This window comes from Carassius gibelio, chromosome B3, assembly GCF_023724105.1.
Source record: "Carassius gibelio isolate Cgi1373 ecotype wild population from Czech Republic chromosome B3, carGib1.2-hapl.c, whole genome shotgun sequence".
In the NCBI taxonomy this organism is placed as follows: Eukaryota; Metazoa; Chordata; class Actinopteri; order Cypriniformes; family Cyprinidae; genus Carassius; species Carassius gibelio.
The window spans coordinates 21,018,062-21,030,988 of NC_068398.1; the positions used below are offsets into that span (position 1 = coordinate 21,018,062).

A 12,927-nucleotide genomic window follows, 5' to 3' on the forward strand; every position below is an offset into this window, starting at 1 on the left:
TGTTTTCTTCTTTATGGCAAAATAAATGTCTACATGCATTATATTCACACAGTTTGTAATGTTTCGTTATCTTAAGTATTAAATAAGTAAATAATTGAGTTATCTAGAAACTACAACTCCCATCAGCTTTAAAGAGAACGAGTCTACAGATACCCCTCCCTTTCTGGAAAGCCCTCCTGTTTGTTGCTCTACTAAAGATGGCGTCAGTGCAAATCTGAGACGATTGCGCTTTGTAGCGTGTTGGAAATTTGACGTGAGTAAGATGAAAAGTTAACGAAGCCTTCTCACTCTTCATTGAAACATCAAAATACACCCAAATAGATTAATACTTAGGCAGCACTGTCAATGAGTTTATTTTTGTGGCCTACCTCCCGCTGTAGGCCGTAATGAAATATGTCGCGTAGGTTTAAAGACTTCATTTCCCAGAAGTCATTGCGCTGGGCTTGCTTTGAGCGATGAAGTTGGTAGTTGTAGTTTTTCGAATGTTTGTTTCTCTGTGGAGGGAATGTCAATCATAGGAGAATTTTGTATTCGTTCTTCTGTTCTTTTATTTATTTATTTTTAGTTTTTTAATTCTTGATAGAATAAGGGTTTGTTGCCAAGTTATTTAAAGTTATTATCCTTACGTTATTAGGAAGATAAAATAATAAAGTTACAAAACAGGGGGAGGTGGTGGGGAGGTGAGTCTGGACTCCTGGGTCATCATGTCTACACATTTAGAGCAAGGAGTTAAACGACATTCAAAAAGTGTGAACAGCACCTCGGAGGCATTTGCCAATCTCCCAGAATCCTCTCTGACTTGGTGTTTGGCTCAGCTGTCCAAAACACGCACATTAGCAGACAGTCACAGCAGTAGACTGACAGGAGCAGAAAATAAGATTGTCCCTGGAGGTGACAAAGCCAGGGATGCAGACAAGAGACTCAAAGCTGGTCAGTGGAGGGCATTGGTGGCCATTCGGACGCAGCACATCAAAGGAGGTGGCGGCAGGATAGCCCGCTTCAAATCACAAGGAGGACTCCCTCCTTTGCTCGATCTCCTCAGGCGACCAGAAAGCTCCAGAAAGTTTCTGGACCTGGCACTTAGCATCCTGGCCAACTGCTGCACTGAAAAACAGACAAGACTAGAAGTAAGGAAGATGCTACTCTAATGTATAGCTTGTGTTCATTGCATATATGTAGCTTTCATTTTTTGTATATGACTAATGCTTTTTTATTATTACTCTTTTCATAGGTAAGAAAGCTTGATGGCATAAATGTTGTTGGTAAGTAACCAAAGGCTTCACAAAGATCAGTTCATTTTTCATGCAGTTCATGCACTATGAACAGTTAACTGATATCTGATATGATTGTCAAGGTCATTTGTATTTATATAACACCTTAAAACAACATAAATGCTGACCAAGGTGCTTCACAATAACACAAGGAGAGGACAGTAATTAAAAAAATACAGTGTTTAGAAAATTAAATCAACAACCATAAAACTTAATAAAAATCATGACTAATAATTTAACTCACTGAGACGAATATATATAAAGTTATGAATAGACCCGATAAATAGATATATTTTCAATGATGATTTAAATGCTGACAAAAAAAACAAACAGTTCGAGGTAGCGAACTCCACATCTTAAGGGATAAGACAGAAAAAGGCTCTCTTTTTTTTTAGATTTCAAGTGGGACTGTTAATAGTTTGTCAGAGGATGATCTAAGAGATCTTCAGGGGGATTATGGACAAATAAGATCTTAGATGTAAATAGGATCCAGACCGTGCAAGGATTTAAATAAAAAAGTTAGAACCTTGTAATCCATTCTGAATTCAACTGGTAGCCAATGTAGAAGTGCTACAATAGGCGTGAGGTGCTCATTGTTTTTCTTCCTCATTTATAAGTGAGCGGCAGCATTGTGAACCAGCAGCAAACGTGAAGAGGAAAACTGGTTGACATACGCATATAAGGCATTGCAATAATCAAGCCTTTTTGCAATGAAGGCATGAATGCCTGTCTCTAGAATTCTAAAAGATAGAACAGACTGACAACAGAGTTTATTTGTATGTGGAATTGTAACTCTGAATCAAAAACAACGCCCAGGTTCTTTTCGTGAGTGTGGATATTTGCTTGCAGATATAGGTCAGGCCGTCTACCAAATAGGGGGAGCCAAATAGAATGACTTCAGGTCTGTTATCATTCAGCTGAGGAAAATTATCACTCATCCAACTTTTGATGTCTTTTACAAAGGCTAGCAAATAAGATAAGGACTTTGACTCATGTTTTATTGACATTTATACCTGGGTATCATCCATATAAATGTGATAGGGAACCTTGTGAAATTCAAAAATGTAACGAAGAGGGAGCAAGTACAGGGCAAATAAAATCGGGCCCAATATGGAGCCCTGTGGCACCCCACCCGTAACCAAAGCAGTCAATGAATTAAACTTACCGATCTCCATAGAAAAGCTCTTCTCAGTAAAATATAATTCAAACCACTTTAAGGCTGAATCACAGATACCAACCTCGGTATTTAGCCTATTATAAGAAAGCAGTGATCCACTGTATCAAACTCCGCACTTTAAGGGGTCGATTTAAATTTTTCCTTTCTCTTTGAAGTGTTACACACTCTTAGTGCATGAAGAAGATCTGTAAAGTTGCAAAAAACTAAAGTCTCAAATCCAAAGAGATATTCTTTATCAAAGTCAAGGCTCTGCAACGCCCCCTAAAACGGCTCATTCAAACATGCCCCCACATCCCTACATCACTATGTGGAAATATTTGCATAATGCTACCCAAAATTTCACGCAAAGAAAGAAGGCGTGGTTTCAGTAACTGCAGTTAGTGTTGAAGCAGCCACGTCAGTGAGATGCTATGTGTATGTGGACGAAATAACTTTATTTGACCTTCCAAAAGTAGGTGCATATAGGCATCTCTAAAGTTTCTTACAAAATTACTTACAACAGAACAGCAATGCATTTTATAGACGACCGTTTCGTGATCCTAGGAGAGGAGGTCATTCTGACTTGCTACGACAATATGGTGCTTCTGAATTAGCTACGGTTAAGGATGTTTTGTTATTAGTTTAATAATTTGCTGTACTCTTCAAATGCAGAGTTTTGTGCGTTGCATATATGTTTCCGTGCATGGGTGTGTGTGTGTGCGTCTGTGTATGTGTGTGTATATGTGTGAAAGAGAGAGAGACGGGGTCACCCAGTGGAGTCAGCTGTCTTAACTGTCCATGTCTTGTGTACTGCAAACACATACAAGCTTCATCACTGTCTCTGTCACACGACTCTGTTCCCCTTTCAGGCTTGAACTGATGGTAAAACTAAGGACATAATTAACTGTTTACATTTATTTTGAAAGATGAAGCTTGCGATTATGGAAAGGGTCGTTACATTTCAGACAAGTGCTTGTGGTGATCGGGCCAATCACAATGCACTGGTTCAGTTGGCCAATCAGAGCAGATTACACTTGTTGGAAGGAGGGACTTTGTAGAAAATGACCCGTTTGAGAGAGGAGGGGCATAGAGGACCTACAATAATGTACAGTATTTGAAATATAATTTCTTTTTTGAACATTAAAGCATGTCAACAAATCCTGTTACACAAAATACACAAAATAATGATCTTTAAAAAAAGCATCATATGACCCCTTTAAATCCAACAATACCAAAACTGTGCAATTTCCAGAACACAGAACTATTAACAAGTCATTAACCACTCTTGACAAGGCTGATTCAGTGCTATGCTTGGATCTAAAACCAGACTGAAAAGGATCCAGTATATTTTTCCCATTAATAAAGGGGAAACTGAAAAACTAAAACACTTTCTCCAATACTTTTGATAAGCATTTTCGTAATGGGTCCGTAGTTGATGAGATCAGATGGATCCAGATTTTTCATTTTCCACACATTTTTTAAATATGTATTTTTATACTCCGTAACATGAAGTCTTATGAAATCAAAATGACAATTCTTATTATTTTTGGAATATTGCAGTCATTGTTATAAATGATTTATTAGTGCATGTCATTATTATTAATCTATGTAATAAATGAATGTGCCCTAGCAATCTTTAATCAAAATAAATTCCCTCCCCCTTGCAATGACATTAATTTTCTGATGACCCATGACCTGTCACTCACATGAGATCACAGCAAAAAATAAAATCTTAAAAATTCGTTTTTTTCTTTGCCATCTATGGTTTCATAAAGAACATTTAACATCCGTGGAAACGTTTAATTGCACAAATGGTTCTTTAAAGGGGATAAAAGATCTTTAAAGTATTAAAATCTTCTTTACACTTAAGCCAAAATTGTTCTTTTGAAAACTTTTCACTAAAGTTTTTTTATTGGGGGGGAACCTACATGTTCTTTCTATGTCATTGCATCATTACAAAATATGCTGCTTATTTATATAAATAGTCATGATCATAAATGCTTATGATCTTTTATTTTTGTAGTGGATGTCCTCAGGAGGAATGTCTCTGTGGAGACGGTGCAAAATCGAGCAGCACGAGCTTTGGGAAATCTCGCGATAGACCCAGAGGGTTCTGCTGAGGTCCACTCTGCAGGTTTGTCCCAGAGTTTCATATGTTTAAAGTAATATAATAATTGTGTTTCTCCTCCATCATGGACAGTCACAGGCTGTAAAGTGCTCTGAGGCTTAAAATCCTTATATTTCTGTCTCTCTCGCTCAGGTGGTGTTCCACTTCTCCTGCTCTGCTTGTCTCTCTCTCCATCTCCACCCTCTCCCTCTTCACTGACTCCAGCCCCTGAGCTCTGTGCTGCGAAAGTGGAATGTGTCCAGTCTGCTGCCCGGGCGCTTGTCTACCTTTCTGACACGCCTGCCAACCGACTTCTGCTGCTTTCACAAGGCGCTCTTCCATCTCTCGCTTTGTTCACTGCTCCAGAGTACCCTTTGGGTCTGCAGCGGGCATCTCTTCGTGCCATTCATGAGCTCACCAGAGGCTGCAGTGCAGAGTGTGCCAGAGAGATGTCCAGGTCCGGGGCATTGACTCAGCTCAGGGTCCTTGCCTCGGGAGAAGGTTGTCGGACTTTGGAAGAGCTAGCTTTGAAGACTCTGGCTAACTTGTGCTCTCAAGGCTGCCTGAGGCCACTGGTCGGTTCGTTGGGAGTCATTCAGAAGTTCACAGAGGAAGTGAAAAAGGATCCTCTGAAGTCGGGTGTGTTCTTCAAGGCCCTGTGCCTCTGCTGTAGAGAGGCTGTAAACAGGGCTAAAGTAAAGGAGAGCGGGGGTCTGGAGGTGTTGATCAGCTTTTTATCTGCCCATCAAAACCATCCGCTCACGCGTTTCGCAATTCTTGCTTGTGTGGACTTCGTCTACGATGAATCTGCTCTTGAACAGCTGCAGGAGCTCGGGCTGGTGCCGCTGCTGATCAAGCGGTTAGTTGAGCTTGCTCACGGAGAAGAACCGACTGCAGGAAAGCTTGATGCCAGCCTGTCCTCTGGTTCTCCATGCTCTGAACTGATGACCTCTTGTTTTGACTCGTTTGACTTCTCAGCCCTTGAAGGGAACAAGAGGGAGGATGTGAGCAAAGACCAGTCTTCGGGATCTTCCAGCTTCCTCAGCCTTAGGTCAGCTATTCATCTTACCAAAAGCAGAACATAAAAATCAAAGAAAATCATGTACATAATTATCTTCACACTTGGCAGATTAACAGCACTGATCAGTAATATGATATGCAGAGTTAAAATATACACTTTTTTTTTTTTTTTGCTTTAAATTTCAAATAAATTTTTCATTTCATCATTAAGTTGAGTTCATTTTACAATCTAATTTTAGTCAACAAACTGATAAATATTTTCATTTATTAGAAAATTAAAGCAATCATTCAAAAATGTAAGCATTTGACCATTTATCAGTACGTTTTAAAACTGTCCTGGTTGTGAAAACCTAACTTTAATTTGACATTCATTTTTAGATTATAGAATGTCTTCTTCTAAAAACATTGTTAGTGCATCAATATCTTATTTAGTTATTGTTTTATTGCCACACATAAACAAAATGTTTTAGTTGAAAACAATTAGTCCTAGTCGTCATCATGACAGATTTTTTCAGGCTCAGAAACCCTTCATTATTTGCCTTTTTTCTCAGTAATTTCACTGACAAGATGACCAAAATCAGAGAGTCCATTTTTGAAGAATGGACATTCCAATCATAATTGAATTGTGATCCTTTGTGTGAACCGCATTGATACATGTTCTATGGAAGAACTTTCTTGTATGTTGCTAATTTTTGTCTGTGTGCCTTCCTCCAGGTCTTGGCTGGTTTCTGAGGGTCTGATCTCATCTGAGGGTGAGCTGACTGAATCCCCATGTGGAAGTGAAGTCTTTGGTAGCAGCCCACAATCCTCCATCTCATCGTCACCTTGCTCTGAGATCTCACAAAGCTCGACCTTGCGTCCACCCCACTTTTCTCCCTCCAGCCGCTCCAAACCCATCCGGCTCTCCTCTTCCTGCTCCTCATCCGCCATTCCAATATCTCCTCGAAACGTACCAGGGTCGCCTTCCTCTTCACAGCCCCCCTGTGCCTCCTCCCCTCGATCTGAGCAACCACCTTCAGTGACGAAACCTTCCTCATCTCCCCTCCAAATCCCCTCTCCTCCCAGAAAGAGGCTTCGTGCCTCTTCATCCTCCTCTACATCCTCCTCTCGCTGTAGTGTGGTCACCCTGGACAGCCCCCCTGTGATGTCAAAAACCCCAGTTTACCATCATCCTTATCACCCTGAGGCCTGGGCCCCAGAATCCCCCATTCTTCTGCTCTTGTCACGCTTCTCCCACGCCTCAGACCCCAGCACAGCGCTCGTCAACACAAGTGTTTTCTCCGGGATGTTGTACTACCTCACCCAGCACCATGACCCCAGTGGGCGATGCTTTCGGATGCTTGGGCGCCTCAGCTGCAACCCAAACTGCTTCCAGGCTTTGATCAGAATTGGAGCCGTGGCTCTGATCAAACAGAGACTGTGTGTGAGAGGAGAGGAGATCGGGGGATGCAAAGGAGGAACGGACAGACAATCAGAGAAAGTCAGAGGCAAAATCACACAACTAGGTTTGAGACTTTATTAATATACGCTATTGAAGCATATGAAGACTGCTGGTTATTCAAAGCTAAAATGTTTCTGTCTCCTCAGGTTTGACCCTGCTCAGTAATCTGAGGGTTCAGAGCGAGTCTGGATTCGGCACTGGAGTTCTTACACACATCATGCTGTCAGGCTCTGAATCTGACAAGCTGTACTGTGTCCTCTCTCTGCCTCTGATTAACAGGTATGATTCATTAACTTTCAGGGTTTGTTTCTTATGCTTTTATAGCCTAATATATGTGGGTCAATGTCAAATCAAAGTGTTCAAAATTCATAAGAAAATCTACTTTGTGTGTTTGTAATTTAAAAAAATCTTTGAGCAAACCGATTGAACTTAAAGATTTTCTTTCTTTCTTTTCTATCTGACAAAGAGATAGAGGTATTTTTTATTCTGTAACTAGCAGCTTTAATAAACAAAAGAAGTACTAGCCATTGAACACTGCGAACAACATAGTCAAAATATAATTGATGACTGAATATAAAACTATTGATTTAAAATTATTGATTGTGTATATCAAAACAACGTTTGTTGCCAATTATGCAAATATGCATTCTTGGTATGTCGTTTGTCATGAGAGTGACTGGGTGCTAAAGTGTACCTAGTGTGATTTGCTAGTTTGGTTTATTAGATTGGTGGAGATTTCTTCAAGGAATCATAGTCATTCACCATGAATTCTGCTGTTACTTTTAAAAAGTTATAATAATGTGTGCAGATGGCTTCAGCAAAAGCCACACCATTGATTAACAACCTTGTAGCTCAGTGTATGTCTGTCTTTAGTCTAAGTAACTGTTAAAATCAATTCCCCAGTGGAGAAAAAGTTTTTGGGGACCTGCACCAACCTTAACTGAGCTTGACTTGTCATAAAAAGGTCACATGGAACCATTCTCCAAAAAAGCTAGTGTGAATTTTAATATATATATATCTCTTCACCACACAAGAGGTGTATTCAAGTAATTGCATGTATGAATCATTTTTTAATGTCTTTTTAAAGAAATGATTGAAACCAAAAGCAAATGAAGTTGATTTGATCAGCTGTTTTGTTTCTTGCTCTGCAGCAACAGAGTTCTTTTGAAGAAGCTGCTTTTGGATAGTGGAGGGCTGGCAGCAGCTCTTGAACTGATTGGCTGTCACAGAGAAGATGATGATGAAGATGACCAGTCTGACAAATGTTGGACATTTCTTGCCGGCTGGTTGCATCCTCTTGAACAGCCATCCCCTTTGAGATTTAAATCCCTGTACATCTCTCTTCTGATTGGATGCCTCTCCAGTCTGCTGTCATGTTCCAAGGAGGACAGAAAGAATTGTAGCATAGATTGCCAGACCGGAACAGAGACAGCCAAATTACTGGATAACAAATCCCAAACACAACAAAGCCAGACATGTCCCTACTTGAAGGCAACTCATGACATAACTTTCCTCCTTGACGATGGAACCCTTCTATTAGCCAGTCACGAGGCTGTCACTGGGGAAGAGGGAGCCAAAGACGTTGGCTCTGAGTATTTTAGAGCCCTCTTGACGGGAGGATTTGGGGAGGCCCAAAAAGCTAAAGGCGAGGCCATCCGGATCAAGGACGTGAACAGTGGGATGCTCTTACCTGTTCTGCACTACTTACACGGCTGTCGTTTGACAGACGGAAACAAAGACCAAATGTCAATGCATGACACACATTGTCTTGTCTTGTCCTCTCTAGCCTCTCATGGGCTGCTTGGACCACAGGACGAGGTTGAATCATGCTTGGCAGAAGAGAAGGAATTTCAAAAAACCCCACTGGCTGAAGTGATGATCGGGGCTTGTAGGTTTTTAGTACCTGGTTTACAACGGTCAGCTGAGGACCTGAGTGTGGACCTTCTCTACTCGGTCATAAGGAGCCTGACCAAACATTGCTGTTCAAAAGATGGAATGGATGCTGGTTCGGTCTGCAAGGGTCCTGAAGGATCACCACACTTGACTAAAACTGAAGTGTCAAAGTGTTCCAAACAACATTCTAAATCCTCTCAAAGTTCCAAAGAGGTTCCGTCATCGTCTTCTGACACTGAGGCAGCTTGGCTGAGGTCTCTGCTGCCTCAAGTGTACTGGTTCTCACAGCGCTACTCTTACCTGCGACTGGGCCAGGCCTGTCTGTCCATACTGCTGCGGCCTCAGGGGCTCCATCCTGCTCCCCTTCAGCCCTCCCTCTCCACTGACTGCTTCCTTCGTTTGGCGCAAGAGGCGGACTGCGCAGAAGGGCTGAGGAAGGACATCTTAAACCTCATCAAAACAGCCCTCAGCTAAAGGGCAAACAGTAGTGGATAGTGAAGTGAATGTAATGTATCGTTGGTGTAACCTAATTTAGCAGCTGACACACAAAAAGGGAATGGGACGAGATCTTCATTAAACTTCAGTTAGGAAAAATATTTAGAAAATACTTTAGAGCATTCTAATTCCTACTATTTTCATGTGCAACCCCCCCCCCCCCTCCACACATGTTTATGGAGCCTTTTTTTTACTTCATTTATTCATCTTATTTAGCAAAAAAGGGTTTAATGCTGATTCCATGGTAATCCCAGTGAACCTAGATGTTGTACATGATTTTGTACAGTATGTTATGTAGATAATATAATGTCACAAGAAAGAGCTGTTTATGTTAGCTATATTTTTCTTTGTGTATATGCCACTTTATTCATTTATAGAAGTCTGGATTATCTAATGTATGTTGGAGTGCCATTTTTTTTTCTTTTTGTATATATGAGAAATTGAATAATGGAAATGGCCAAATGTTGGTGGAAGGCAGAGGATGGTTCTCAATAAATGAGCTCTGCATTAATTATGTCTACATTGTTTTTTTTTTTATTTTTCTAGAATTTGTGCCTAATTTAGATTGAGAAATATCTTCAAGGTGTTTTTCTTTTATTTATTATTAATTTTTTGTCATCTCAGTTCAGTCCTGGACTTTTTATTTGGCAAACGGCAAATTTAGTCAATTCTGAGTAGAATTGAATAAATACTTAAAATCGTCTCAACCATGTAGTGTTTGGGGCCTTTCTTAATCAGTCACACACACAAAATTCATGTGAAAACTGTTTATTTCTGTTAAAAATGTTAGAAGCTTGTCCATCAGTATTGATTGGCATCTGACGGAGGGGATGGACAGTTGATACAGCAGGGGGCGTCCTGCTCAGTGATGAGGTCCCTCATATCCAGTGGGCAGAGCGTTCGTATGAGAGTTGTGGAAGAGGGAGTGATTCCCATCACCCCATGGCCATGGCTGTGAAAGAAAGACCGTGCTATTTGAAATTGATGCATGTAATGTCCAATGTATTTCAGATGTTTTACAAAGTGAAAACATCAACATTTTCTTCTGTGTCCACAGAGGACTAGGAGTGAAAAACCCAAGAATATAGTCACCTTGGTTCGAATGCGGAGGTGTGGGTATGGCACAAACTCTGGGTGATCATGGGAATGGGCCTGCATCTTCATGTAAGCGTTCGCCATGCAGACCCCCACACCGGGCAGGGCTAAGACGAAGGACAGGATCTTCCAGGTCCTTGCTGTGTATGATTCATATCATTAGTACATCTATTAGTAGAATCAATGATTACTGATTAAATGTTTTTAAAAGATCTGATTTGTGTCAGTATTTCTTTCTTACTCTGTGAATATGTAAATAACCTGAAAATCGTTTAATTTTTGAGACGCATGCATGAAGTCAAGTCACTAAACCTATTTTACCATATAAACCTGACGTAGTAAAGTAATATTTTATTATGGGTCATGAGAACTTGGCTATCCATACTGGATAAGATCTGCTTATTTTCCCCCGTTTCATCTAGCCCTTCCTAAGAAAAACATCTCAAACCTCCTCCTTCATGGCTTCCTTGTGATGCAGCAGCAAAAGCCCGGCGGACAACCACAGCAGTGGGAGACATCGCCATCTCTGAAGCACAGACGGTAAACAACACTTCAAATTATGAGCACTTTTATATTTAGACTCCAAGGTTATGAGTCGAATATTTCTGGTCTTCGCCAAAGCTGCCTTTATTTGATTACAAATAAGCAACAATTGTAATATTGTTTGTCATTATAATAACACTGTGTAATATAATACAAAATGTAACCTATTCCTGTGATGGCCAAACAAAATTTTCTGCATCATTACTCCAGTCTTCAGTGTCACATGATCCTTCAGAAATCATCTAATATGAAACAGTTATTGTCAATGTCGAACAACAACAGTTGTGCTGCTTAATATATTTGTAGAAACCTTGATAAAAAAAAAAATTCAGGACTCTTTGTTGAATAGAAAGAACAACATTTATGTGAAATGGAAATCATCTGTGTCTTGACTTGTCACTTTTGAGAAATGTGATGTATCCTTCACTGATTAATAGTATTTATTTGAAAATATTACAACTGAGAAGTAACAAAGATTCTTTTATGCAGGAGAAATGGTCCAAAAGTCAAATGTAACAACTTTCTACTTGTTCGCACACCCGTGAAATGTCAGCTGTGTAAGTCTCAGTGTTATTTGTCGACACAAACTTAAATAGTGCCTTCATCAAACTGTGAAACAACAGCAAGAGTCGAGGGGACAACTGAAGCATGGCATGCATCTGTCTGCACATTGACTGTGGGTTTGATAAGTAGTTAAAGTGAAGGTGATGCAAAGTTTGAGGTCAGATACTGAGCAATCCTGACGTCTATCTCCATTATATCCATGTTAACTTTGTATGGCCTCCTTATGCAGTATAACATTGCTAAATGTTACATAATTGTTCTCTGATATACTTGTTTAAATAAAAAAAGACGTATCTTTAAACGGTTTCACACATTAGCCAGGCTGTGGCCTGTTGCTTATCTCATCCCTTTAAAAAAAAAGTTCTGTCCATCGATGCTGATTGCTATTTGAAATCATAAACCCCCTTGAAACTATGCACATGTAGCAGTTATAGAAAAACTGTCATAAATTTAATGAGATTATTTTAATTTATTGAATAAAGCTCATGTCCTTTGCACAAGGACAAACAAGCTGTCCGTTGTGGGTCGTGTGTTGCATTACTGCTGTTAAAGAATGAAATACTCCTCCATTGCTCCTAATATTTTACACTTACAGTTCAAAACAGCTAAAACTATGCATCTGATGCAAAGGGCACTTACATACTCTGCTTCCAAAGAGGGTGGTCAGGTGTTTTTGTTCTTTGTTCCTCAGTTATCAGCCACTTTCTCTTTCTACACCTCTGTTTGTCCTTTGGTCTGTCCTGGCCTAAACCATAGACTCCTCCCCACTAAAATCTGTCTGTCTGCCAAGAAACATGAAGTTTATATTTGGTCAAGTGCATGGGCAGATCTGTAATGGAGAGACAGGGGGAGCCATGAGTTAGCTATACTTACAACAATCAGATATAGGAGATATTGCAAACTGGCTTGTGTGTTAAAAAAAAAAGTTAGCTCACAGATGTAGGATATATGAAATGTAGAAAAGACGAAGTCTGTTAGATAATGAAGTGCGTTCGGTCGAAAGTTGACAGCTGTAGGAGTTATAAGGTTATACACACGGCTTGGGTTTCTGTGTGTTTGTGTGTACGTGACTAAGTGACCGTGGGTGACCTTATATCACCTTATGTCACCTCACGTTCACAGTTTTCTCTTGTTTTTCAATGTTCAGTTCACTTCTCTTTTGACAAACGCTTCAGTTCCGCAGCTCTGGCGCCAAATGCGAATTTACGAATTCGCGAATTCCTCTTCCACAATGACTGTTGAGATCATAAATAACAATTATTTTGTGTGATAGGATGTTGGCAAGAGGTCGTAAACAGATTCGTTGTTTTATATTAATATTCATAAGTAATATGATTGTTAA

General features: G+C 40.0%; 2 protein-coding genes across 3 annotated transcripts; one reads left to right on the plus strand and one right to left on the minus strand.

Moving 5' to 3' along the window:
* Nucleotides 1–165: 165 nt before the first annotated feature.
* On the plus strand, nt 166–9,894 carry LOC127952479 (armadillo repeat-containing protein 5-like). The gene is made up of 8 exons (XM_052550953.1): nt 166–253; nt 635–1,127; nt 1,232–1,262; nt 4,451–4,561; nt 4,688–5,585; nt 6,269–7,059; nt 7,142–7,274; nt 8,147–9,894. Exons 2-8 carry the CDS (start codon nt 705–707, stop codon nt 9,360–9,362), a joined length of 3,603 nt encoding a protein of 1,200 aa, XP_052406913.1. The 5' UTR covers nt 166–253; nt 635–704; the 3' UTR covers nt 9,363–9,894.
* Nucleotides 9,895–10,135: 241 nt separating this feature from the next.
* LOC127953689 (cytochrome c oxidase subunit 6A, mitochondrial) lies at nt 10,136–12,384 on the minus strand. 2 transcript variants are annotated; one of them, XM_052552955.1, is made up of 4 exons: nt 12,225–12,384; nt 10,927–11,004; nt 10,476–10,618; nt 10,136–10,335 (listed from the first exon to the last, which is right to left on the minus strand). In XM_052552955.1, exons 2-4 carry the CDS (start codon nt 11,000–11,002, stop codon nt 10,246–10,248), a joined length of 309 nt encoding a protein of 102 aa, XP_052408915.1. In that variant the 5' UTR covers nt 11,003–11,004; nt 12,225–12,384; the 3' UTR covers nt 10,136–10,245. The 2 variants fall into 2 exon arrangements, with proteins under 2 accessions (XP_052408915.1, XP_052408916.1); XM_052552956.1 differs by having other exon boundaries at nt 12,229–12,340.
* Nucleotides 12,385–12,927: the final 543 nt, after the last annotated feature.

Coding starts and splice junctions, on each gene's coding strand:
- LOC127952479 (XM_052550953.1), top strand. CDS start 705: ATGTCTACACATTTAGAGCAAGGAGTTAAACGACATTCAAAAAGTGTG. Junction 1,263..4,450: donor TGATGGCATAAATGTTGTTG/GTAAGTAACCAA, acceptor TTATTTTTGTAG/TGGATGTCCTCAGGAGGAAT. Junction 4,562..4,687: donor TGCTGAGGTCCACTCTGCAG/GTTTGTCCCAGA, acceptor TCTCTCGCTCAG/GTGGTGTTCCACTTCTCCTG.
- LOC127953689 (XM_052552955.1), bottom strand. CDS start 11,002: ATGGCGATGTCTCCCACTGCTGTGGTTGTCCGCCGGGCTTTTGCTGCT. Junction 10,619..10,926: donor AGGAAGCCATGAAGGAGGAG/GTTTGAGATGTT, acceptor AATCATACACAG/CAAGGACCTGGAAGATCCTG. Junction 10,336..10,475: donor ACCTCCGCATTCGAACCAAG/GTGACTATATTC, acceptor TTTCTTTCACAG/CCATGGCCATGGGGTGATGG.